At 46.1% G+C, this 27,118-nt stretch overlaps 1 protein-coding gene across 3 annotated transcripts in view; it reads right to left on the bottom strand.

Moving 5' to 3' along the window:
- The window catches only part of TBC1D22B (TBC1 domain family member 22B), a 74,642-nt gene that overhangs the window by 16,365 nt on the left and 31,159 nt on the right, over positions 1-27,118 (bottom strand). For all 3 annotated transcript variants that reach the window (XR_006818372.1, XM_046005832.1, XM_046005834.1), the window contains 6 exons: positions 26,843-26,908; positions 23,295-23,409; positions 7,031-7,137; positions 6,498-6,573; positions 4,049-4,176; positions 3,681-3,776 (listed from right to left, as the gene is read on the bottom strand). Coding sequence is in view for 2 of the 3 variants with exons in the window: in XM_046005832.1 (XP_045861788.1) it covers positions 3,681-3,776; positions 4,049-4,176; positions 6,498-6,573; positions 7,031-7,137; positions 23,295-23,409; positions 26,843-26,908 (588 nt within the window). In the remaining variant the exon portion in view is untranslated. The remainder of the gene's footprint in view (positions 1-3,680; positions 3,777-4,048; positions 4,177-6,497; positions 6,574-7,030; positions 7,138-23,294; positions 23,410-26,842; positions 26,909-27,118) is intronic.

The raw sequence follows: 27,118 nt of genomic DNA, 5'->3' as shown, positions 1-27,118 counted from the left end.
TTGCTTAAGTTTGCACACCTAGAGAGGTGGCAGAGCTGCAATTTGACCCCAGGCATTCTGGCTCCACAGACTTTGGCTTACCCACTGTACTATTCTACAGAGTCCTCACCTTTAGAAGGAGGGTCTCTGCCTCTCCCTGACACTCCCCCACTGGCCGCCCCTTACAGGGGCCCTGTCCTCCCTGCTCTTTAAGGGAGACAAATGGCTAGTCGGCTGAAACTGTCGCAACTCTAACTTTCGTATCTGTAGTGACTTCACCTGGTTTTATTTTAGGCTGCTGCAGTTTTTTTGTTTTTTGTTTTTTTAAATATTTATTGGGGCACGTGGGTGGTTCAGTTGGTTAAGCATCTTCAGTTCAAGTCATGATCCCCACATCCTGGGATCGAGTCCAGATCTGGGCTCCTTGCTCAGCAAGAAGCCTGCTTCTCCCTCTCCTGCTCGCCTTGCTTGTGCTCTGTCATATAAATAAATAATATCTTAAAAAAAAAAAGATTTATTTATTTGAGAGAGAGCAAGTGAGCAAGGGGAGGGGCAGTGGGAAAGAGAGAATCTCAAGCAGAGTCCCCGCTGAGCACAAAGCCCGGATGGGGCTCCATCCCAGGACCCTGGGATCATGACCTGGGCCAGATCCACAAGTCAGACACCCAACTGACTGAGCCACCCAGGTGCACCAAGTCACCGCAGCTTTTAGCCTTAAAACTTCTTTCATCCAGGCTGGGCCAGTCTGGCTTCCTGGGATCCCGGCATTCCTTTCCAGAGCTCCCACTGCATTGACTTCATTCCGGGGGGCCGGTTAGCAGTCAGGCTCTACCTGCCCTCCTCCTCTGCAGAGCTCACAGGCAGCCTCTCACGATCTCCCATGAAGCTCCTGTGCCCTGCTCCCCCGACTATACCACGCTTCTGTCTCCTAAAGGACACTGCCTGCCTATCTTAACACAGCCAGGCACGTGTTTTCTTTTCTGAGCCATAAAATTGTGGAACGGTGGGGTTAGGAGGAATCTTTCAGATTATCCAGCTTAACTGCCCCTTCTATAAGGAAAGAGGCGACAGTATCGAGTAGACCAACTGAGGTCTTGACACAGCAGCAGGCACAAATCCTCAGGGTCATTCTGTGGGGTATTGCGAAAGCACCTCAAATCTGGCAGATAATCAAATATGTGACCCAGTAAAGAAGAATATCTCTATGTCTAACGTAGTTTTAAAGGCATTGACTATTATGGTCCTGGCGCTCTGCCAATACTGGGAATTGCTAAAAGCCATTCCAGGAATCACCTCCACCTCTCTGAGCTAATCTGGGAAGCACGTCTATCACCCATGACAAGGCCCTCTGCGCCTGGCTCCTGATAACTAAATTAGACTTCATGCTCTCGATATGCTGCTCCACCTCAAGCACATTATCAAAATTGATCGCTTACCCCAGCACAAGGCCATTCCAGCCCCTGGTGCTCATTTATCCTAGGACGTCACCTATGTTGCTGGGTGGCAGAAGCCGCAGCTTTTCGACAACGGCCTGTGGCCCCCTCACCTCAGCTGATGTCCACTCCTAGGAGCCTACCCTCCCCTTTTCCTTCCAAAGTCCTAACTTGGGCAAGTCGGGGGCCTGTCTTTCCATCCACCCGCTGAACAGACTTCTGTTCTTCAACCACATCATGCCAATTACGGAGACGCACAGCTCAGGGTCACGGGGAGCCGCTGCTGCTCTTGAGAACACCTACATTATTAGCTAGAACTCGGGAGAACATTCGACCTTCCTTGGCTCTTCCCCTCTGCTTTTAAAGGCACGTATGCCCATTAAAAAAAGAAAGAAAAAGGAAACGCCTCCATTCAGAAATGTGCAAAGCAGAGAAAGAAAAGCCCTCAGCTGCCCCCAGCGAGAATGATCGTGAGCAGCTCCAGGCCTGTCCCTGCAGACGGCAGAGCCTCGCAGACTCGATCCCCGAGTCCCCATTCCCCCTTCCCTGGGCCTCCTGGAGCAGCGGACTAGCTTTCTACTGCCTGACACGAGCCCTCAGTCTTCTTCACATCCCCAGCCCAGGCTTCCAGGACGCTGCCCCACTCTCCCTGGTCGCCCCCTTGGCCTCCTCAAGAAGGTGTGCCAGGGCTCAGGCCCGACCTCTCCTCTCCTCTGTCCACACCCACTCTGTCTTTATGGGGTTCATCTACTGTCCCGGCTTTAAGGACCATCTAGCCAGGGCACCTGGGTGGCTCAGTGGGTTAAAGCCTCTGCCTTCAGAGTGCCTCTGCCCAGGGTCCTGGGATCGAGCCCCACATCGGGCTCTCTGCTCACCAGGAAGCCTACTTCCCTCTCTCTCTCTCTGCCTGCCTCTCTGCCTACTTGTGATCTCTGTCAAATGGATAAATAAAATCTTTAAAAAAAAAAAAAAAAAAAGGACCATCTAGCCAAAGGCCCCTCAACATATATGTCCTGCCCAGACCTCTCTCTCTCTTTTGAGCTTCAGACTCATTAAGATTTGCCTACCTAGCTCTCCATTTGGGTGTCTCATGGCATTGCAAATCTGACATACCCAAAACTGAACTCCTGGAAGTCCTCCCTAAACCTGCTCCTCCTATAGCCTTCTCATGAACTCAGTCATCCTGACTCATTCCTTTCTGTCCTACACTATACCCAGTTCATCAGGAAATCCCACTGGCCCTATTTGCAAAATATATGCCCACTTGTCTGCCCTCTCGTCACATCTCACTGCCACCATGCGGGCCCAAGCCACCCTCATGTCTCCCCTGGAGGATTCTAGCAGCCTCCTGGGTGGTCTCCCTGCTCCCACCTGTGTCCATACCTACTGTCTCCGTAGAAGCCAGAGTGATCCTTCGAAAATTTAAGTCAGATCATGTCCCTCCCTGCTTAAGGCCTTCTTAGGACTCTGCGTCCACTCAGAGTAAAAGCCCAACAGTGGCTCTGAAGTCTTCTGTGATCTGGGTCCCTTGTGACTTCTCAGCCTTCACCTTTTCCTTTTCTTTGTCTGGACCCCTGTGCTCCAGGCCACACTGGCCACCCCCGTGATTCCATAAGTAGCCAGGCACACTGCTGCCTTCAGGCCTTTGCGCTGGCTGTTCCCTCTGCCTGGACACTCTTGCCCCAGATGTCCATGACTCACTCTTTCACCATCCCCGAGCCTTGGCTCAAACATCACCTTCTCAGTGAGCCTACCCTACTTGTTTTGAAACTGTAAACTGTCCATTCCCTACCACCTAATAATCTCTTTATCCTGCTCTACTTCAAACAAAACAAAACAAAACAAAAATCACTTAAGAATTTGTTTAATTTATGATGTTCTTGTTTATTAAGTCTCTTCCCAGCTAGCATATAAGCTCTGTGGGAATAGAGATCTCTGACTTACTTCCCAATACATCCTATGCCTTCAGTAGTGCCTAGCACACAGCAGGCATTCAGCAAATGCTTGTCAATGAATGAATAAAACATCCTGTCTACATGCTCTGCAGCGTTTCTGGCCCTAAGACCCTTTCCACACTGAAGAACTCCGGGGCCCACTGACTTGGCCATTCTGCCCACCAGGAGCGGCAGACTCTTCTGAGCAGCCTGTCTGCTTCCCTCTTCCCGGCCACGGACCTGCCGTGGCCCCATCTATCTGTGCAGCCCCATGGATGGGGTAACTCCCACTCTGATGCTCATCCCGGCCCAGGTTGGGTTCCTGGCCACTCACCTGGAAGTCCTCCTCATCCAAGATCTCTTTTCTCCACTTGATCAAGAAGGCTGCACACACGTAGAGATGGAAGTGGGAGAACCCTTCTGGTTCAGACTAGGAAGGGAAAGAAGAGTTAGGTCTCTAAGCCCTGACAAGGGGCCAGCTCTGGGCCTCTCAGTTCCGATCCTGCTGCGGCTCAGCACTCCTTTCATAGCTGGACACATACAGAGGCCTGAGCAGATCCTGCAGTGGCCCTGCCCATGAGACTGAGGCAGACACAGAAGCAGGAGGCGGTGAAGAATTCCTGAGCAGGACACGCCAGCAGGGTGGGGAGTAGGGCGCCCCAGGCACAGCCTGTCGCAGAGCAGGCTGGGGCCCCTTCATACCTGGTAGGTGTCCCACAGCCGGATGGTGCAGCGAAGGGGAAGCTCCCGCATGAGCAGGTTGTTCATCCAGCGGAAGGCAAACTGTAGGTATTCGACCTCGTATCTCCTGAAGTGATTATGTACCTGCTCTGAAACAGCAAGCGTCATTGGCCCCAGGGGCTCAGCCTAGGGGACTGGACCATGAGAGGGTCACAACACAAAGGCAGTTTTAATCTCTCTCTCCCCGCTCCTCCTGGAGGCACCAGGCACGGAGGGGCCAGAATGACATCGGACCATCCCTTATGTTTGCTCCCACCATCTCGCAGCCATGCTGCCTGGTTAGTACAGCCCCACACACAGCGAGACCATTTCAACACCCATGTTCTAGGTACCTCTCTTCCCTCAGAGGTCTGCTCTCACCAGAAAGCAGCAGCTGTGAGGTCCACTGGGCTGCCTGACCCTCATAACTCCTGAGAGGAGAAGCCAGAATGGAAAAGAACCGTGGGGGTCACCTTGGCCATCCTCCTCCTCCCGCCAGAGAGGACTTCCTCCTTAGCAGCCCTACAGACGGCAGCCAGCGGGGACTTAAACACTGCCAGAGAAAGACGTTCACTGACTCCCTCAAGGGCAGACTTTCCCATTGATGTATTAAGTGATTCACCAGCAGGTGCTTCGCTGTGTTCAGTAGAAACTAGCTCCTCCTGACTCCCACCCTCGGTGTCGGTGCGGCACGCTAGAACAACCCCAAAGCAACTGATCCCTGTTCTCGTGACAGCCCTTTCAACAGTGCTCAACAGCATTTAAAAAAAAAAAATTATTATCCTTCTCGGTTTCCTAATCTATAAAATGGAGATAATCATTCATACCTCTGAAGGTTTGGGGGAGGACAAAATGAGAAAACCAAAGTGCTTACAACAGCACCTGGCATGTCGTAAATACATAATATAATTTTTTGAAGGAATAACTAATAACAGTGGTTATTTCTGGGGAATAGAATTTAAGGAAGGGGGAGGATATTTATTTTTTATTTTGTGTTTTTCCAAATTGTTTAAATTTTTCTAATGCATATTACTTCCATAACTCAGTGAAACAATAAAGACACATGCATTTATAAATCCTCTATCCTCAAGTACTATGCCTTTGCTGATCAGGTATTTGAGAGGGCAGAAAAAACAAGGAGAGGGCAGACGGTGGCAGAAACTGCAACCTCCGCCCTCTGCAACCTGGGAGGAGGGATGCTGGAGAGCTGGATGTGGGCCCTGCACTGGGGCTAATGGCTGGGTCAGGGCAATGAGACAAAGAGGAAAAAACATCCTATAGACAATGTGTTGGAAATAACTGCAAATCAGCAAACAAGACAGGAAGACTGAGATCCTAAGTCATAAAAGGAAACTGGAATGAGTGGAACACATCAGAGAAGGTTTTCGGGAAAAGAGAAGCTGGGGAAGACAGAAAGATACGCAGTTTTTGATGGGGTTGGGGGTGGGGGACATTGCTCTGGTGAAGCACAAAATCCATGATAAAAAGCCAGGAATGACATTTCTTAGTTGTGTAGTATCTGGTGGAATCCTAAAAAAGCTTTACAACTTGGCTGGTGCTACAGAGCCCACTTAGCAGAAGATCTCACTGTGAGGTTCTAGGCTATCTTTATGAACTTAATTCTGAGGTCTCTTGCTGGGTCTCAATTTCATCAGGACTTCCTAAGTTGCCTTTTAGCTCTAGAGAGCGTGATCCCAAGCCAGAGCCAAGGAATTACTGTGAGGCTCCTGCTCCTCAAAGACACCCTGCTTTAGGAAAAGCTATATCTCCCTCGCTGTTCCCTACTCAGCTCAAACAGGTCATGGGGAGCTGTGAAAAAGGCCTGCCAAGATATCAGCCACACTTAAAGATCATGCAGCAGGCCTAGGAGCCCTAAGTGATGTTACTATGTCAAGAACAAGGTTGGACTACAGGCTTGCTGCTAAATGAAAGCAATGGGGAGCCACAGGAGGCTTCTGAGCAAGGGAGAGACATGACCAGGACAGTGTTTTTGAACGATGCAGTTGTGTGGCAGAAGGTTTGGAAGAGGAAAGAATGTGGAGGGAGGTTCTTCTAGAAGGAAGCTGCAGAAATCCAGGCATGCTGGACCAGAGCTGTGGCTGGGGAAATGGAGAAGTAAGGGTGAATTTGGAAAGAAAAAAGAGGGGGTTGGTTAAGGGTGGAAAAAAGGTGGGGGAGGTGAATGTGAAGGAAGATGCTGAAAGAGAATTGACAGTACCTGGTGACAGAAAACAAAGGAGAAAGAACTTGAGGTGCCAGCAAGCTTTTCCCTCCCCTTCCCACCGAGATGCAGAAGAATACAGTGCTGCCAACGGCAGAGCTGGGGAGGCTCGTGGCAAGGCAGGGTGCTGAGGAGAGGCCCCCAGCACCACTGGCTTGTGTCAGAATCATACTGTGCTACTGCCAGAGAGTTCCCCCTCCCCCAACCTACCATCAATCCGGCTGACAAGCTCTTCCAGCGCCTTGACCTTCTTCTGGATCCCTGGTTGTGCAAAGGTGTAGTTATCCTGCAAATGACAGAGAGGCCAGGATGAACAGAGACTCCAAAGCGTGCTACTATTCTCAAGTTCATTGAAACACGTTTGAAAAGCACAGGTGGTTTTTCCAAAGCTGCTACCAGTGTTTTGAGGAACAAAGGAATTGACAGAACAGCAGGGTGTGGGGAGAGCCTGACGGAGCCTCCCAATATGGGCACACCACCTGGCTCAGGGTGTAGAGTGGAAAGGAGCAGCACACTCTGAGGACAAAGCCAGGGGAACACAGAGACTTCCTCAGACTCCAGGGGATGCTAGGCCACTGCCTTTTGAAAGCTGTAAAGCTAAAAAAGAGGTGAAGATGGATGGACCAAAATGAGGAAGAACCATCTTAGATGGGGGACCCTGCCTGCTACAGAAAAAAGAAGGTACTCAAAGGCTGGTGGGAGCCCCTGGACCCAGGTCACCCACAAGGGCAGATCCGGCTCACCTGGATCCCATCTAGCAGCTTGCTCATGCACCAAAAGCTGTCAGCTTCAATGCTTCGAAGCATGTCCTGAGACAAATTGGTCACATCAAAGTTCTCCACATCTTCTTCTGTAAAACAAAAGGTGAAGAAAGTCCAGAGGTCTTCTATAAACAATGGGGAAAGACAGAGTCTAGTATCTTCAACGGGGTCCTTAAGGCCAAGGGAGAGCTAGGCTAACGTGATGCCCAGGAACAAGGGCCTGCCCTCCTCCTCCCCTGGTCAGGTGGGCAAGCATGTTCCAGCAAAGTTCTTGAGAACCTCATTACAACATGGAACAGGCCACCTCTCACACCAGTCCCACTGGGTCCAACATACTTTTCTCTTCTGCATTTGTTCATTCAGTTTTAGAAAAAGGCATTTCAGGCCTCATGTTCAATGAGCTATACCCAGACCCTTGGAGATGGTCTGGAAAAATTCTTTGATTTCAGAAATTCAGTAAGCTGTCTGGCATACTCACACTTGTATATATAGTGAGAAAGCTGGGAACCAGATGGCCCCCGTGGTTCATTTTAAAGACCGAATCTCCATATTCTGACAAGGCAGACCTACGGTCTCACCACTCAGAAGTGAAGATGAGTGCATGATGACAGATGGCCCAAACCTGTGGGGGCTTCTGGGATTTAATTTCACCAAGTTGGTAGTTCTTAAGTGGGATTCCATAAAATATCAAAACGATAGGATACTCCAAAACATGGGGGTTCCACAGACGAATATGGTTGAGAAATGGTGTTTCACATATCTTCATTGTGGAGATTCCCAAAGATCATAGCATACAGAAGGACGTGAGGAGTTATAACAAGTTCTACATTAAGTAAATCGGTTTAAACCTATTTATCCAACACTTTCCAGGCTTCTTTAGCCATGGGACCTCTTGTAAAGAAGAGCATCTATTAGCTTCTCATGGAAACCCCACACTAATGCTAGTGAGAGGTAGTCTCTCTGGTCAGAGATCTAAGTGGGGACATCAAGAGTCTTCTAGAACCCGGAAGAAGGAAAAGGCCGTGGGAGGTTCCCTTCCTGCCACAGAAGTGGAAGTACTAAGAAAGGCTCTCTTGCCTGACATGATGGGCCACCTCAACCCACAGACCCTGTGTGCCCGGCCAAGGTCACATGTGAAAATGTTCAAATTTGAGTTCTGTGACAAGAGCAGCTTTTCTCCTTAGACCCAGAGCCCTATTTTGAAAACAGGACATTCACTGCAGTCCCTGGCACTGCAGAGACACAGGCATCTTACAAAATGTATTCAGAATCTAGCCCTTTTCATTTACGAGAATTATTACTAAGACCTACGACTGAACCCCCTTGGGACAAAGTGTAACAATTCTCGGATTTTCACCCTGTATAAACAGCATTTTTTAATGGACATCAGGGGCTAGAAAAACCCTTCTGGGGAGGATGGGGTGCTTTGTCAGAAAAGCTATAATGCCAGAAACAACCTAAAAGTCTGACTCAAAGAGCGGACACAGTTATTCCATGCCAAGTGCTAACGGAGGTGCCTAGCACATAGTAGGTACAATACAATTTCTTTTAGGTGAAGTTTATTTAGAATTTGTAATGACACAGGAAAGTCACAGTTTTAATGGAAAAGAGCAAGATACAAAATTATTTATGGTATACTCTCAACTACTGTACATACAATATTTATGCGTGCTTATATAAGCACAGAGGAAAGACAAAATACATCACAAGGCTTACAGTGTTTATTCCCTAGGTCGTAGGGATAAAAGATTTTTATTTTCTTTAAGCTTTACTAGACTTTTCAAAATTTCTACAATAAGCATGATTTTTACAGTCAGAAAAAAATGCACATTATTTTAGGAAAAAGGGGTTCACTACAATTGACTACACCTGCCTTTTATCACCAATAAGGATTTTGTAAGCTAACACTAAGCTTGCAGAAACTAAGACTTCAGATTAAAGGTCCACTAGAGAAACCACATTAAAAACAAAAACCTTCCAAGAAATATCTTTCCCCCACTAACTTCAACACTTACTGTGTGCCATATACATACTATGAATTTAGATAAATACCGCTGAGCTCTAAGTCCCAGTTCAGAATCTTCCTTTTTCTCTTTGCTTCTGTATTACATTTCTGAGATGTTCCCGTGGTGCTGTGCATACCCAAGGTTCCTCGTTCCACACATGCCTCCACCACTTTACGTATCCACCCCACTCCCACTCCAGGGACGGACTCCTGGGCACCTCCAACTCCCACTACCACAGACAAGCCTGACCCACATGTTCCGTCAGCCCACTCTCCAGGGCCCGGTCAGCAGTGTGTGAAGACAGTGCCGTTTCCTTGAGTGACTGCGGCTGCTCCAACCCACTGTCCTAGGCAGCAGCCCCCTCTTTATGAGAGAAGACGTTATAAGAAAACTGTGAAATCCACAAGAAAGGCTCCAGACAAAAACCCCTCCTGCTACTCCCACACACATTTCCCAAATGAACATCCAGCACTCTGTAAGAATTTGAGGAATCTTTTCCAACTTGGGTACTCTAGAATTCCGGAACACTACAGTGGAAAAAAAAAAAAAACAAAAAAACTGGGAAGGGTAACAAGGGAGAAAGAGCGTGGGTCCCTGAGAACGAGGACCAGCCCTGGCAGCCTGTGGGTTTTTTGTCAGGGAGAACAGGATGGGGCTGAGTATAGACTCTGGGGCCAGACTCAGACCCTGGCTGTCACTCACTCGGTATGCGGTTTCGGGCAAAGGACTTTACTTTGGTGCTCAAGCCTCCTCTGCTAAGGGGGTAACATCCTACTGGTAAGTTAATACACAAAGGTGCTGACAGCGAACGTGGCACAAAAGCAGCGTCATCTAAACGTTAGCTAGTGTCATTGTCATTAAACAAGGAACAAATAATCTTCTCTTTTTAAGTCCCTGTTATTTTGGATCTCTGTTATTTGCAGCCAAACCTAATCTAATCCCAACACATACCTTAAAAAAATAAGTAAATTTTCAAAGCTTTCCATCTCCACCAATTGGCGTAAAGTAGGAAAATCTAACAACGTGAAGTCTTAAGTCGGTAAGATGCCACTCTCAGTAACTCTACCAATTCCAAACCTTGAGCTGTCCAGGGAGCAAAGGAACCAAGAGACAAGTTTTTGATTTGGGGGGCTCCTGTCTCCCCGTGTTCTGCCCTGATGCCTGGCTTGCCCATCAGCCCTTGGCTTTCACAGTGAGTTCAGCAGCCTTTCAGGGAGTGGGAGGACAGTTTAGTTCTAGTGCTCTGCCTGCTGGGAGGATAAAATTCACACATTCAGTCAAAAACTGTGAGCTGAGTGCACCGGCAAAAAGCAGCCGAGAAAGGGAGGCCCAAATGCTCTCTGAAGAGCTCCATTCAGCATAAACAGTCTGTTCAGAAGGATCATTAAACATTCCACTTGAGAAAATTCAACATATAATTGAAGTTGGAATGGGAAACCATGCCAGCAAGGCAGTCTCGAATGAGGGCAGCATCTTTGGTTGTCATTACAGAGCAAGCAACAGCCAGGACCCAGACTGGAGGCAATGAGATTTTAAGGATATTTTATGGCTATTTTAAAAGGCAAATCATCCAAAAAGCGGAAGCCCAAAAGCCCTTTATAAAGAATCAAATTGCCCACTCTGGGCTTGACGAGAACATGCCCATTTATTAGCGGATATAATGTACTTGAGTGGTGACTTCAGTCGAGTGTTTATTTTTCTGAGAACTCCATGTCCTGGGCCTGAAATCAGCCTTGTATATGCCTCAAATACTCCCCGACAGCTCTGGGAAGAACTGGTTGTGCTTAAACTGACAAGAGTAACTTGTCTCTTCACTGCTCTAGGCACTTCCCAGGAACCATCTGTGATTGCAGGGCAATTCCCAGATTTTGTGATCTGCTGGGTCAGAATGATTCAGCCCGACGGACAGACAGGAGAAAGTTTGAGGCATCAGACTGCAGCCTGCTTCCCGAAGCCTCTGGTTTACCTGATTCCTGTCTTTTTATTTTTTTAAGACTAGACACATAAGAATACCTTATGTAATGTTTTCGGGACACAAAAGTAAACTGATGAAAGGAAAAAAATAAAATCAGGGCCATACATCTAAAGAGCCTCATAAAATAAGGGCTTAAATATCTCATCCAGGAAAACGCCGCTTTAAGGAAAGTGTCAAGGAATTCATCTGATCACCTGTATGTAATCATTTTTAAGTGGTATATAAACCTATTATTGGGGACACCTGGGTGGCTCAGTCAGTTAAGCATCAGTCTGCCTTTGGCTAGGGCTGTGGTCCCGGGGTCCTGGGATGGAGCCCCACGTTGGGTTCCCTGCTCAGGGGGGAGTCTGCTTCTCCTCTGCTTCTGCTCCTCCCCATGGCTTGTGATTTCTCTCCCTAATAGATAAATTTTTTAAAAACGTACTATTGGGCACTGTTCATCTAGCATTTTTGGGTAAGTATATGATGTCAGCAGTGGGATGAGGACGTCACTGCAAACCCTAGTACGGAGAGGGTGTAAGGGTTCCCAGCTAATCCCTGGAAGGTCAAACGACCTGACAGAGAAGGAAGAGTGAAGAGAGTTGGTCTCCTCCAAAGAGAAGGTCAGGGGAAAAACTTCTTCTGAGGCTCCTACAGAGCAGAGATACACAAGGAGGCAGTTCTGTTTCATGAGGACCACGTTACAGACCATGAGAGAGGAAGCATGCTATCTCAGTGCTGACCAGGGAGCCCTTCCTGACACTGTGCCTATCAGTCAGTGAGGCCACTACAAGATAAGGATTGACTCAACGATACATGACCCCTGGCTGGGGAGCAGCCTCAGTATATGTGTGTCATGATACCCTGGTTAAAATTATTCTTAAAAACCAACATACTGCCACATTTTCTCCATTTTCCTCAGGTTCCTGTATTACTCTTACTTTTATTTAGCAAACATTCGTGACTACTGGTTAACTCAGCCCCTCGGCACAGGCTGTTGGATGCCATATTGTATAAAACCAGACCACAGGAGTATTCAGGTTAAAGGGGCAAAAGAAGGGCCAAGTCCAGCACACACTTCCCCTTCTAGGACCTGCCCAGAGACCACCCACAGAGATAGGCGGCATGGCACCAAGACACCGTAGATGTGAACAGGCTCTAGGGAGTTCAGGGCCCCACTTTCAGCTGCTCAGAGGCTTTTCATCGAGGCTTAAACATCTTGCATATGTTAGCTCTCACAACTTGTCCTCAGTTACAGTTTCTCCCTTATTCTGGGTCAGATGCCAGAGAGACAGAGCCAGCAGGCAGGCACGCACCTGCCACTCAGCTCACTGCCAGGGAGAGAACAGGCGAGGTCTGAAAGTCCCACAGATGATAAGCCACAACTAGCCCTTGGAGAACTTCCCTCCTACGAGACAGGACATCCAGCCCTGGACGTCCCAGAAAATGCACACAGCACTCTCAAGTGTCAGCTGAAAGTGGTTCAGCTCAACCCTCTGGTGGGGCTGTCCCCAAGAGATGTGTGTCGCTGGGAAGAGCCTCCCACTGGCACTTACAAGATTACTTACTTTATCTATGAAGATGAGGCCAGGAAGCATCTTGAGGAAAACATCTAAATAAGGGGAGTGCTAACAACTTCCGCAACAGCCACACTCCCCAATTCCCTCCAAACCAACAGCATTACGATAGAAAATGGAATATCGTTACTATATTATTTAATTTATAGAAAGTTTAGAAACAGGCAAAACTAAGCGGGGTGTTAGATGTCAGTGAAGTAGTCACCTCTGAGGGAGTAGGGACCAGAAGGGAACACAGCGGCGGGGGGCAGGGGGGAGGACTTCGGCAGTGCTGGAAATGTTCCATGTCTTGATACAGGTGCTGGCTATTTACAGGAAACATACCGAGCTGTGCATGTACGAGATATGTGCTTTTTTTTTTTTTTTAAATCTTTTTTTTTTTTAAGATTTTTTATTCATTTATTTGACAGAGAGAGAGATCACAAGTAGACAGAGAGGCAGGCAGAGAGAGAGAGAGAGAAGCAGGCTTGCCGCTGAGCAGAAAGCCCGATGTGGGGCTCGATCCCAGGACCCTGAGATCATGACCCGAGCCGAAGGCAGCGGCTTAACCCACTGAGCCACCCAGGCGCCCCTGCTTTTTTTTTTTTTAAGATTTTATTTATTTATTTGTCACACAGAGAGATAGAGAGAGCACAAGCAGAGAGAGCAGCAGGCAAGGAGAGGGAAAGGCAGGCTCCCCACTGGGCAAGGAGCCCAGTGTGGGACTTGATCCCAGGACCCTGAGATCATGACCTGCACTGGAGGCAGATGCTTAACCAACTGAGCCATCCAGGTGCCCTGAGATATGTGCTTTTTAAAAAGTATATTATTCTTCAATATAAAGTTTATATTTTAAAAAGCAAACAAAGAATGTCCTTTAAGCCCATAATGAAAACCCATCATTACTACAGAGGTTTGTCCAGTTTCATCCTTGGCCTCCATACCTCACGAGACAGGGAGGAACAGGATGGGCAGGATGGGTCTCACACACAGAGTAGGAGATGAGGAAGAGAAGGAAGCCTCCTGGGAATGGAGAGCACGGGCTGGAGTATAACCCCAAGAGCCAGGGACCAAGACATGGCAGCAGAGTCCATGATCCCTGAGTATGGGGGGTGTGGGGGAGTTCTTACCAACAACTCTTTTTCTCTGAAAATCTGAGTACTATCAAAAAGTAACTGCATGTCTCACACCTCACCTCCTTCAGGACTTAGCGCCAAGGTCCTCTCCTCAGTGTGACCCTGGCTCACTGCCCTGTTTGAAACCTGCTCCTGTCGCCACTCTTGCCAACAGGGCATCACCCCTGCTTCATTTTTCTCCTTAGCACTCGTCACAATCTGGCAAAAACTACCTGTGATTTTATTAATTGTCTGTTTCTGCTCATCAGAAGTCAGGTTCTATGAAGGGATTTCTTTTTATGTATAATTTACATACAGTAGACTACACATAAGTGCACAGTCTCCTTTTGCTTTTTGGAAGAGAGAGGGATCACGTGTGTAAGCAGGGTGTGGGAAAGGGGCAGAGGGAAAGAGAGAATCTCAAGGAGACTCCGTGCTCAACACAGAGCCCCATGTGACCCTGAGATCATGACCTGAGAGGAAACCAAGAGTCAGACCAATCAGGTGCCCCCCCAGTCTGTTCTGACCCATATATACATCTGCGTAAGAGACACCTCAGTCCAAATAGAGAACATTTCCAGCACCCCAGAAATTTCCTCATGCCCCTTCCCAGTCTCCAGCCAGTCAACCATTGCTTTGATTTCTATTGCCATGGATTATTTTTGAACTCCATTTTAAAAAAATGGAATCAGGGGCGCCTGGGTGGCTCAGTGGTTTAAGCCGCTGCCTTCAGCTCAGGTCATGATCTCAGGGTCCTGGGATCGAGTCCCACGTCGGGCTCTCTGCACTGAAGGGAGCCTGCTTCCCTCTCACTCTCTGCCTGCTCTCTGCCTACTTGTGATCTCTCTCTGTCAAAATTAATAAATAAAATCTTTAAAAAAAAAATAAAAAAAAAATAAAAAAATGGAATCACACAGGGATGCCTGAGTGGCTCAGTTGGTTGGACGTCTGACTTTGACTCCGGTCATGATTCCAGGGTGTTGGGATCAAGTCCCGCATCAGGCTCCTTGCTCAGTGGGGAGTCTGCTTCTCCTTCTGCCTGATGCTCCCCTGCTTTGTGCTTGTTCTCTCTCTCTCTCTCTCTGACAAATAAGTAAATAAAATAAAAACTTAAAAAAAGATGGAATCACACAATGTATACTTTTTTGGTATCTGACTTCTTTTGTTCAACATAGTGATTTTGGGATAGTTTCTTCCACACTGTGTTTATTGATAGTTCATTCTTTTTATTGCTGAGTACGAATCTATTGAAATTTTCCTGTTCCAGATTATTTGGGTTGGTTCCAATTTTTGTCTATACGAAAAAAGTTGCAGTCTTTAGAAAACTGTAGTCTTTTGGAAACTGTAAGCTTTCATTGAATAAACACCTAGAAGTAAAGCCACTGATTTTTGTCTACATGATTAACTTATGGTCATATCCCCAGTGCCCGTATAGATGCTCAATGAATACTTGCTATCCGTCTCTTAAAAGAGAGAAAACTTCTGGCTAACTCAGCAAAGCATCGAAATATTGTAATTCACTGCCCTCTGGTGGCCAGCCCCAGCAAAGCCATACTAATCCCCAAAAGTCTTACAAAGTTACAGTGACATTTTCATTCTGTCATTCATCTAGACACATATGGAACGCCTATTTTGGACATCAGACTACAAGCACTGGGAATATAAGATATTTAAAATAGTCTCTGGTCTCAGAGACTCCTACAATCTGGTAGAGAGCAGGAAGACCACACAAACGATAATCAGCGGGGTAAAGGGCTACAAAAGAAACGTACAGGGTTATGGAAGGAGCACTACTGGGGTGATGCAGGCAAGGGGAGGGAGAGAGCAGGCTTCCTTTTGTAAAGGATGCATGAGGATTCGCCCAGGGGAGAAGAAGGAAAGGGTGCAGGACAGGCTTTAGATTATACGTGTCAATTTGGGATGGCTGAGTTTAAGGGGTGGGAAGGGAGCAGATCCCACAGGGCCCTGCGTGAGCTAGCTAACCTGGCTGCTTGAATCTGTACATGACAGAGTGTTACCAAAGGGCTTACGCAGAGGAGCTGCATGGACAAGTTTGTGTTTGAACGGTGTATAAGGCAGAAAACTGGAGCAGGGAAAACACGCTTGGTCATTTCAGCATCCAGGCCTGACCCAGGGCAGTCACAGGAGAAAGGAGAGGGAAGCAGACTCAGGAAACACTGAGAACTTAAAATCATCATAGCTTTGTGACTCGTTGGATATAGAAGATGGAAACTCATGCCCAGTTCTTACCATTTCTGACTCAGGATTCAGGAAATGTTGCCTACTAAGAGAAAAGCATGGCCGGGTGTGGGGAGAAAAGGAGTTGGTGAAACACGGAGGCTGAGGAGCCTCAGGGTAGCAGAAATTGCAGGCTGTCCACAAATAATTATTCCCCTCTACTTCTTGGTGAAGGGTACTGGCCACCCCGGTGTCCAGCCTCATTTGCAGCTAGCTATGGCCATATGACTCAGTGCAGACAGAAGAGATTCAAACCCAAGCACCACATACAACCTTGGGAAGTGTCCTTAAATGGAAGGAGTATGCCTTTCTTCCTTTCTTCCTCCATACTAGATGGAATACAGACGTGATGGCTGGAGCACAAGCAGCTATACTGGATCGCAAGAAGGAAACCAGAGGCTGAATAAAAATGGTAGAAAAACAAGACAGAAGAGCCTGAGTCCCTGATATCTTAGGGCAGCATACAAGCCCTGGACTACTGACCTCTCAACTTTCCATGTGAGAGAAATAAGCTTTTCTATCTTCTTAAGATACTATTATTTGGGGTTCCTGGTCACACGTAGCCACGCTAGCCCTAACTGATCATTTACAACATATCCAAGTGGAAATGTCACACAGGGAACTGGACTCAAAAGTCAGAGGTCTGGGAAAGACTTCCCTTCTGGGGGCTCCATGGCTATGATGCTTCTGAAAACATATGCTTCAAGTAAAACTTGAAATGGAAATCCCACTATACCGCTTCCTACAGAAGAGACAAGGGAAAGTGATTTAATACTGTTTCATTTTGTACTGACAGAAACCAGCAGACACCACTCTGTTTTTGAAAACAAGATCACGAACTCTGCTCTTCTGCAGCATTGCTTCATATGTATCCCTTGAAGAGTTGTCATTTAGCCATTTATTTTGATGATGGCCACACTACGGTTATACTGGACCACTATGTTCATAGCTAGATCAGTAATATCATCTGAGCCCAAAAGAGCTCATAGATGAGAGTCATCTGGAGGTCCTCTGCAGGCCTGGGGTCACAGGCCCAAGACCATATCTCCTTTAGCACCATCACCCTGGGCCCAGGGTGACCACACCGCTGCCTTATCCCTTATCCGTGGGAGACCCACCTCCCCATGGGCAGCTGGCTTCAGCAGATAAAGAAGCTGCTTGGGGGCCAGGCTAGCAAGAGACAACTTCTCTGTCAACTCAGAGGGAGTCACTTTCACAACAAACATGACACACCACAAAGTAAGGTCAGGTGCTGATTTACAGAAGTGACAGAGGTGGGACTGAGCAGATCAGCAGATTGGGGAGGAGATACAGGAGAAGCTCTGATAGAGCAGATCCTCCACGCTACAGTTCAGGGAGATGGGGCAGTGGGGGAAGGCGACCTGGTGGGACCTGCCCAGGATGACAGGGCAACAGTCTGGCTTATCCCACGGCAAAAGATACCTGAGGTCCCCTGCTTAGAGAGTGTCATAGCAAGAGCCTTTACAGCAGCTCCTTATTAGGACATGACATCATTAGAGAAGGGAAGAAAAGCAGCATTATTACCCAGATAGGAGAATTAGTCTCCTTTTATTTTTTTAACATAAGCTCTATGGCCAACATGACGGTTGAACTCATGACCCTGAGATCAAGAGTCACACACTCTACTGACTGAGCCAGCTAGGTGCCCCAAGAATTTTTCTTGAAGGCAACAAACAATGTTGCATCTCTGTTCAAGAAAGATCTTGAGGCTGAAGAGAAGTCTGAATGCCTTTAAACTTAATTTATATACCTTAACTAATGAATATGTACATAAAATGTGGTATACCCATGCAATGGAAGATGACCATCAAAAGGAAGGAAGTACTAACAGAGACTACAACATGAATGAATCTCAAAAATGTGGAAAGTGAAAGAAGCCAGGCACAAAAGACCACATACTGTAAGATTCCATTTATATGAAATGTCCAAAAAAGGCAAACCCATAGAGACAAAGTAGATTAGCAAGGGAATGGGAAGCTTGGGGGTGATGACTAAAGGATTCAGGGTTTCTTTGGGGGGGGTGATGAAAATGTTCTAAATTTATTGTGGTGATGCTTACACAACTCTATATACTAAAAACTACTCAACTATACATTTTAGTGTGTGAATTATACGGTATATGAATTACATCTCAATAAAGATGCTACAATTAAAAAAAGCCCACAAAACATAACTTATAAGTTTATTGTAATTCCAATAAAAATTCTAAAAGGTTCCTACTTCCTGAATTTGGCAAATTGATTCCAAAGTTCATGTGGTGGGCAGAAGACATAAACAGACATTTCTCCAAAGAAGACATACAGGTGGCCAACAGACACATGAAAAAGGCACTCAACATCACGCACCACCAGGGAAATGCAAATCAAAACCACAATGAGATATCACCTCACACCTGTCAGAATGGCTAAAACCAACAACACAAGAAACAACAGGTGTTGGTGAGGATGTGGAGAGAAAGGAACCCTCTTGCACTGCTGGTGGGAATGCAAACTGGTGCAGCCACTATGGAAAACAGTATGGAGGTTCCTTGAAAAATTAAAAACAGAACTCCCCAGTGATCCAGGAATAACACTACTGGATATTTACCCAAAGAATACAAAAGCAGAAATTAAAAAGCATCCATGCAACCCTATGTTTATAGCAGCATTACTTACAATAGCCAAGATATGAAAGCAACCCAAGTGTCCACCAATAGACGAATGGATACAGATGTTGTGTATATATATACACAATGGAATATTACTCAGCCATAAGAAGGAATGAAACTTTGTCATTTACAATGACAAGGATGGAGCTAGAGGGTATTATGCTAAGCAAAATCAGTCAGTCAGAGAAAGACTGATACCATATGATTTTGTTCATGTGGAATTTAAGAACAAATGAAACAAACAAGCAAAGAGAGGAAGGGGGCAAACCAAGAAACGGACTCTTAACTGTAGAGAACAAACTGATGGTGATCAGAGAGGACAGGGTTGTGGGGGATGGATGAAACAGGTGATGGAGATTGAGCAGGGCACCTGTGATGAGCACCAGGTGACATGTGGAAGTGTTGAATCATTATATTGTGCACCTGAAACTAATATTAAATATAAATTTAATTATAAATTAATACATTTATATAAATTTAAATATAAATTAAAAAAAGAAAAAGGTAGATACATAAAGTTCATATGGAAGAAGAGCCATGACAAGTTTTTAAAAAGGATGATGAAAGGGCCCTGGAATAATGACAAAAACACACTATAAATCTCAAAACCCCAAGCTGTGTGCTGCTTGCATTGAAATGGAGATAAATGGAACAGAATAAAGAAGTAGAGCTGTGTAAATAAAGGAATTAGTATTATATTATGAAGAGGCCTGTCATAGCAGCAAAGAAAGGATGGTTATTTATAAACTGTGTTGAAATAATGAACCACTGGGTTGCACAGGAACTTTAATCTCAACCCCCACCACACGGGAAAGCAAATTAATAATGAAATTTTAAAAGCTAAATGTAAAAGCAAGCCCACAAGAGAAGAGAAGAAAACACGGGAGCACATTTTCGTAATACTGGGGTGGGGAAGGAGAGGCTTTTTTTTTTAAGATTTTATTTATTTGACAGACAGAGACCACAATTAGGAAGAGAGGCAGGTAAAGAGAGAGGAAGGGAAGCAGGCTCCCTGCTGAGCAGAGAGCACGACTCAGGGCTTGAACCCAGGACCCTGCGATCGTGACCTGAGCCGAAGGCAGAGGCTTTAACCCACTGAGCCACCCACGCACCTCAAGGAAAGACTTTCTAAGCAAGATACTGAATCTCAAAACCGACAGTTTTCGAGCACTGGTTTACGAGTCATTTGCCAGCCCCTCCACTAAAGGGCAGGGCCCGAGCTTGTTGGCTTGGTCTCTCTCCCGGGGCCCATAAGAGGAGCTCATTAACACCTGCCGAATGGGCAGATTTGATTACATAAAAATTAGGAAATTCTACATAAGGAGACACAATAAACAAAGTTAAAAGATAAGTGATGGTCCTGGAGAAAAATAATATTAGTTTGAGCCATATAAAATTCCCATTTTGGGGGGGTAGGGGTAAAAATGGCTGAATTTTAGCAATATCATGTGGGGGGGACCTAGTATTTTTCACACACACCTGATAAAGGATGACTATATCTAATTCACAAAAGGTTCTTACAAAACAACCAGACCAGCAATCCAACAGGGAAAAATGGTAAAGAATTTGAACAGATTGCAAAGAAACAAATGCTACTATGTACCCCTCACTGGAGAGCAAGTGGAACAAAAACTAAAACACAGACCATGGGTAATTTGCCAGACTGGTGAAACAGAATTAGATTTAGGTATCTAGTTTTGCTAAGGATGTGAAGAACAGTGCACCCACACATTAGTGGTCGGAGTACAAACTTCTCTGGACTGTGATTTAGTAGTACTGTTTGGCATGCTTTAAGGACTACCAGTTTCACTTCTGGGACTCTCTTTCAGAGAAACATGTATTTTCTTTTTTTTTTTTTTTAACATTTTATTTGTCTGAGAGAGAGAAAGAACACAAGCAGGGGGAGCCTCAGGCAGAGGGAGAAGCAGGATCCTCACTGAGCATGGAGCCCAATGCAGGACTCAATCCCAGGACCCTGGGACCATGACGGGAGCCAAAGACAGACACTTTGCTGACTGAGCCACCCAGGGCCCCGTTCTGATTTTTTTTAATGAGCATGTACTTCTACCACATTTTTTTTTTTTTTTAAAGGCAAAGGGCAGTAAGAAATGTACTGCCCTCTTTAGGGCACAGAATGGAGCAGAGGGAGCCATTAGAAGAATGGGAATTAAGTCAAAATACCAATAAATCATATAAAGAGGACACGTATTAAGGTCAAAAGACCTGGGTATGAATCTGGAAAGCTCGTTAAATCTCTGAACCTTGGATTTCTCACTTGTAAAGTGAGTTGATACACCCACCTTAAAGAGATATTGGGGCCTACTGAATGAAATACAGTGTGTCAAAGTGCTTTGCAAAACAGTAAAGTGCTTAAGAACCAGGGTGTTACTGGTTGGCATGGCAAAGCACCAGGCTGAAAACCGGAAAAACAAGGGTGAAAGCTACAGACTCCTAAGGGAAGAAGAGAGGGATGGGAACTGATGGAATAAGAGAGAGATTTAAGAGACACACCAACCAATTAGAACGTGTGGACCCAATTCAAACAAATTATTAAACATATTTATGAGAATCAGAAAAATGTGAATGCTGACTGTTTATTAGATTATACTAATAAGCTATTATAACTTTTTAGCTGTAATAGGGCATTATGGCTGTGGGTTTCTTTAATCACTGTCTTCTAGAAGTACATATGGAAATATTTATGGATGAAATGATATGTTATCTGGTATTGCTTCCAAATAATTCACAAAGAGGAAAGGGTGGAAATGGAAAGAGGTAGGGATGGAACAAGACTGGCTGGTGAAGCTGGGTGAGATATGGAGGTTAGTGGTATGATATTTTTCTACCTTTACAAATGTCTGAAACTTAACCTATTTAAAGTTTTTATTAAAAAAAAAAAAAGAATGGCCCCCACCTTCCTCAGTCGAGGAGGAGGTGCTAAGACCCTTCTGAAGTCTGTTGCAGAAGTGAAACTGGGTGGAGCCTTGTCAAGACTGGCCCCAAGGAAGGGCGGAGAAGCCCACGCTTTACTGCACAAAGACGGTATGTCAGCAGACGGGCTGACAAGTACTAAGATCAGAATGCAGTCACCATCTATCAAAGAAAAGCAGGGTGCTCCGAGGGACCGACAGCATTGTGCCTACAGGAAGAAGAGGAAAATTTGGTACAAAGCGTAAGTGGCAGCTAACGGGATAATTAAATATCCAATTAGAGCTGCAGCTGCTGCGGATTATTTGGAACAGGCTTGACACTGTTACCAGGATTTCATGCCAGCATCTACACGTCAAACGTCCGTTAGCGAATGACTTAATACCTTCCTAGGCTCATCCTTTAATACTATTTCAGAAGTCTTATTGCAAGAAGCAACCCCCAAATCCCGACCGATCAGCTGCACCGCTCTTAATAAAGTTAAACACACAGAAATAAGCTGCCTCTCTGAAAGCTGACCTATTAATGTGAAGGGAAAATGAAAAGGCCTCTCGCAAAAGCTTTATTTATATGCTTTTGGTAGCTACATTTTAACTCGTCTTTCTTTTGCTTAGGATCCCCTGGTTGAGTGAGCAAGGGTGACCTAACTCCCAGGTCTGCCCTGGTTGCTGCCACTGAAGGGGACAAGGGACGGTGTCATTCAGCTGCCTTACTTTTCAGAGACTGCCTCATTCATAAAAGACCAAAACACCATCCGCTGAGGCTCATCAGAAAACAAGGAGCAAGTTGGATCAAGTGAGACATTTTTACATCTTCACCTTCCAAGGGGCTCTACTCTGGTCTACTTCTCATTAGCCCCCTGCCCTCTAGCACTGGCTTCCTCCAAAACCCACAATAACCCACCGCCTCCAGAGCCTAAAGAATAGGGTTCTAGTCCTCGCTCTGCCACCAATAAGGAGGCAGGGCATCTCATGACCCATCGGTGAAATGAGGGGATGACACAATGGTGTTCTGAGGCTGCTTCCAATGTTCTGATTCCCCCAAGAGCTCCCCCTTAACTTGCTGAGAGAACCAACATGACAGATGGGTTTTCCAGTGAATCTCTAAGCACAAGCAGTAGAGGAAACCAAAAGGAGAAGGGGAGGATCCTTCACCCCTTTTAAGACTCTGCCTAATTCAGGCCTGGCTGGAGCTATAAGAAAACCTAATCGCCCGCATAATATCTACTCATTTTATCCAAAGTGACAAACACCTAATGGGGCAAGAGGAGAAGGAGGAGGAGAGAAATTGAGGTCCTGGAGCTCTCCTAGGCCCCTTCTGCTACCTCCAATGTGAGCTGGATTCTGGTGCCCCCAGCTTTCCTCCCCTACATGGCCACATCCCACTGCTAAGATACAGTATGTAAACTCAAGTGTGAAGACCTCACGTACACTCTAAAAATTCAGCTTTCGTGAAGGAGGGCCTGTGTTTGAGACAAGTTCAAAACAATCCCAAAATGACCTCAAATAAAGCACCGAAACATCTGTGTATGGCAGAACATAAAGGTATCCATTTGGCCCTTCTGTGACAAAGCAGGTCCTTTGGGTGAGATCTGTGGCCATCTCAAGAGAGAAATGAATTCCAGGCTGCTTACTGCTGTCAAAATAGGTTTAGCGGTGTACTTGAGGGCCATGATCTCTTTTTGGCAAGACATGCCTCCTGGCTGCACTCTTGGGAAAAACAAACACCCTGCAGATCAGAAAGAGCAATAGTTTGTTCAACTTGGTACTCATGCTTCTTACCCACGTATTCTGAGAGGAAGACGACAAAGAACGGAGTGACCAGGTCATTAATTCCCTGGACATACCCACTGGCAGGGTGTCGGATGGCCCAAATAAACAGAATTCTTTCGAAGATCTAGGAAAATGAGAAAGAAGAATGACTGTTAAATCATAAGAATACACTCTCTCCCTGCACTTACCTACCTCACAATGTACCTCAGGAATGAGGCCAAATTTTTATTAAATTCTAGAACTACTGTGGGACAAATCAAGTATACAAAAATGCAGAAAGTTTCTAAGAAGCTGGCTGTTTTTAAGCAGGGGTGGAACGCTCTTGCCCTTTGTTTCTCTTTGCAGTAGGCAGTCACTGTGGTCTAGAAGTGAGAGAAGGCAGGACAGTGACACAAAGGGCTGAGGAGAAGGTCTGCCATGGATGGCACTAACCAGGCCACCATACTCCCATTTGTCATTTGTAGATAACTGGTTCTCCATCTCCAGAAGCAAGATGGTAGAACATCTAAGTTCTGATACCTTTTCCAAATCTTCTTTTTTTATTATCACAGGTTCCTCTCCACCACACTCTCCTTTCTCCCCACTGAGATGGAAAGAAACGTAGGCCTAGATGTACTTCTAGCCCAGCCTGACTGGGAGCCACTGAAAGACCGTCAATGCTGGAAGTCACTTCGTGTATCAGGATGCAACCCAGACATTCACTGGGGATAGGAAGTCAAATAACCTAATCCTACAGCTGGGAACTTGCAAACAGAGAAATGAGCCTGGGCCTCCATGGGAAAGCTGCTGGGGTTAAGTATATTAGCCACAGGACACCAGAACCTACAGTGGGGAGAAAAAAAAGATCTTTCAAGTCTCTTTTCAGAGTCTGGCCCTGCCCCATTCAGCTACACTCCCTCTGACTTCATTAGGCCCTCTCAGTGCCCCCCACCCCTTCTTCTCTGATGCTACTTGTCTCCTGGCTTCATCCTGGTGACTACAACTCCCCAGTTCAATACATTCTTTACACTGGCTTTGACTGGGCTGCCTCATGTCTCTGGGAGCCACAGCAGAGGGATGGCAAAGCTGATGGTGACCGCAAGCAGGGGGCAGGAGAGATAAGTGGGCCTCCACAGCATATGGGCTCTGGGGCAGACTGCAGAGGGCCTTCTGAGTTCAGGTGCAAGGGAGAACCCCCCTCTCTCCCAGGGAGAACAACAGCAAGGAAATGCTTGTATGGTTTTAGAGTTGGTGAGCCAGGGTAGGAGGGAATTGGAGAATCTAGAGACACAGTAAAGGCTGTTTCCCAGCCCCCATGTTGCATCCTCCTTCCAGCTGGCAGAGGGAGCTGAGAAACACACCCACTGTCAACACTCCTGCCCTTACAGGCAGTGAGAACGAAGCCCTGCCTGGAACCGAGCTGGACTCTCTGCCTCCACTAGACTTGCCCACTGGCTCTCTGGGGCCCAGGGAAGGGTGTGGCATCCTCATCTGTGTGAGGCCCAGCACGCCAATGGAGGCCCTTTTAAATTCTTTTCTCCCTTCCTTGAAACAGAAGTTCAAACTGGACCCACCACGTTCAGGAAGATCTAAAGGAGGCCCTGCCCTGTGGCCTTTGTCTGTCCGGGCGTCTCTGGTAGGTCTGAAGGACTCACCAGGGCTTCTACTCAGTTCCTTGTGAATACACAAATCCCAAGTGACTGGTTTTAACAGTGGCCAAGTGCATGGAAGCTAGCGATTCACAGTCAAGAGACGTGTGAGAATCCCTCTCCAGTAAGGATGGGACAGTGTAGACACGTACAAGTGAAAATGCCAAAGACAAGGGAACTGAAGAGCACCAGGCCTGGTTACCAGGGAGACCAGGGAATCTTCATTACAGACAGACAGCCTGGGATAATCTTGCCTTGCAGAGAGGAGGGAAGAGGATAATACCTAAAGGTTTTTCATGTACCTCTTGTACTTGTGTGGGTAATTCTGACTTGTTATAGTCAATTCTCAAGTATCTTTCAGATATGCAAAGCAAGTCTTTCAATATTCAGTGTTACCTCTCTGCTCCTTGACTGGCATTTCAAGAATTAAGTCATACTCTATGACTATAGCCTGCTAGATGGAAAGATGATTCAAGAAAAAATGGAAAGAATATACTTTGAGTTTCTGTCTTTGTATTCATATTCCACTACTAGGAAGAGTATTTTAAATTAACTACTTTCCCTGTCTCCAAGTTACAGAAAGTACACACAGGTAAAAGAGAAGTAGCTGAACATCTCCAAATTAAAAGTGTGGAATGAGCCGGGCTCAGCTGTGGGGAACAATGGAAGACATGGAAGGATCCTTAGTAGCTTTTTAGCTTCCCCTGAGCTCAATCTGGAGGTAAAATAATGGTGTCACCTTCAAAATCTTCTTTCTGCTATTGGTAAGTCATGAGGGGTCCCACCAGTAAAATTATGAATATAACCTAAAGTCAAAGAGACTATTATCTTGAGCCATATTATCACCATCCCTCTCTACATGAGGGTAAGAGAAAACAGAGTTCATTTCAGAGAGCACTTACACCCAGTGTCCTAGCTACTGCGAAGCTGGTAAGGAAATCCCTGATCTCAAGGAAGTTATAATTACCGCTCGGGTCAAAAAATAATAGTCCCACTGAAACCTTCCATGTGCTTCACTAACCAGTTAGGTCTTCCAATAGCACTACTAATTCAACTTCCCGAACGGATTTCAAATACCTGAAAGGATTTAAACCAGGCACTCACACAGGGGTGTGGACACGCATGTTCACAGCAGCATTATTCACAATACTCAAAAGGGGGAAGCAATCCAACTGTCTATGGATGGACGAATGGATTAACAACATGTGTTGTACACACACAAGGAATTTTATTCACTTTTAAAAGGAAGGAAATTCTGACACATGCTACAGCACAGGTGAACCCTGAAGATATTAAGCCAAGTGAAATAAGCCAGTAACACAAGGACAAACGTTATATGATCCTACTTATTTGAAGTCCCCGAAATATTCAAATTCACAGAGGCAGAACGTAGGATGGTGGTCGCTGGGGAATGAAGAATTACTGTTTAATAGGTGTAGAGTTTCAGGCTGGGAAGATGGAAAGAAGTCCTCATGATGGGTGGTGGTGATGGTTGTCCAAGTGTGAATGTACTTAATGGCATTGAAACTGTGCCCTTGAAAATGATTCAAATGGCACCTTTCATGTTATGTATACTTACCACAATAAAGACCCACACCGCCCCCACCTGATAAAGTAGAGCAAACACAGGGCTAGGAATTCTAATGTGCGAGTTCAAGTCTCATTCTATTACCAGGGAGCTGTAAGACTCTGGGTAAGTCCCTCCACTTCCCAAAGCTCCACCTGGCCCCTGGGTTTGTTAAGAAAAGCCAACGAGACAGCCCAAGAACGTGCCCTGCAAGGACCACAGCTCGGTATCTGGACACAAGGCACTACCGTGATCGGCTATAAACCTGCCAGCTAGGGGAAGGGCTAGGACAGAGCCGCGCAGAACAGGGGCCGCGGGAGCTACTGGGGGAGAAGGGCCAGAACATTAAGTGCTTCCCTCACCTCCTGTACAAGTGGCTGCTGGAACAACGGAATGAGCGGATTCGTCCTTGGAATGTCAATGTGAATCTGAAAAAGAGAAGTTGGGTCTAAAAACACAAATGCTGGTTTGTACTTTTGAGAAGTTATTTTCTTAGGAACAGGGAATCGAGGGAGTAAGAGCGAGAGCAAACTTTATATTGAGAAAGCACTGACAGACACAACAAAAAAGTCTAGTGAAGCCCACCTGTCCATCTGGAATACATTCCCATGACAGCAATAGCTTATGGAAAGTGAGGA

Source organism: Meles meles, chromosome 5, assembly GCF_922984935.1.
Source record: "Meles meles chromosome 5, mMelMel3.1 paternal haplotype, whole genome shotgun sequence".
NCBI lineage: Eukaryota > Metazoa > Chordata > Mammalia > Carnivora > Mustelidae > Meles > Meles meles.
Note: the sequence above shows the minus strand (reverse complement) of the source record. Positions and strands in the feature narration are given on the sequence as shown.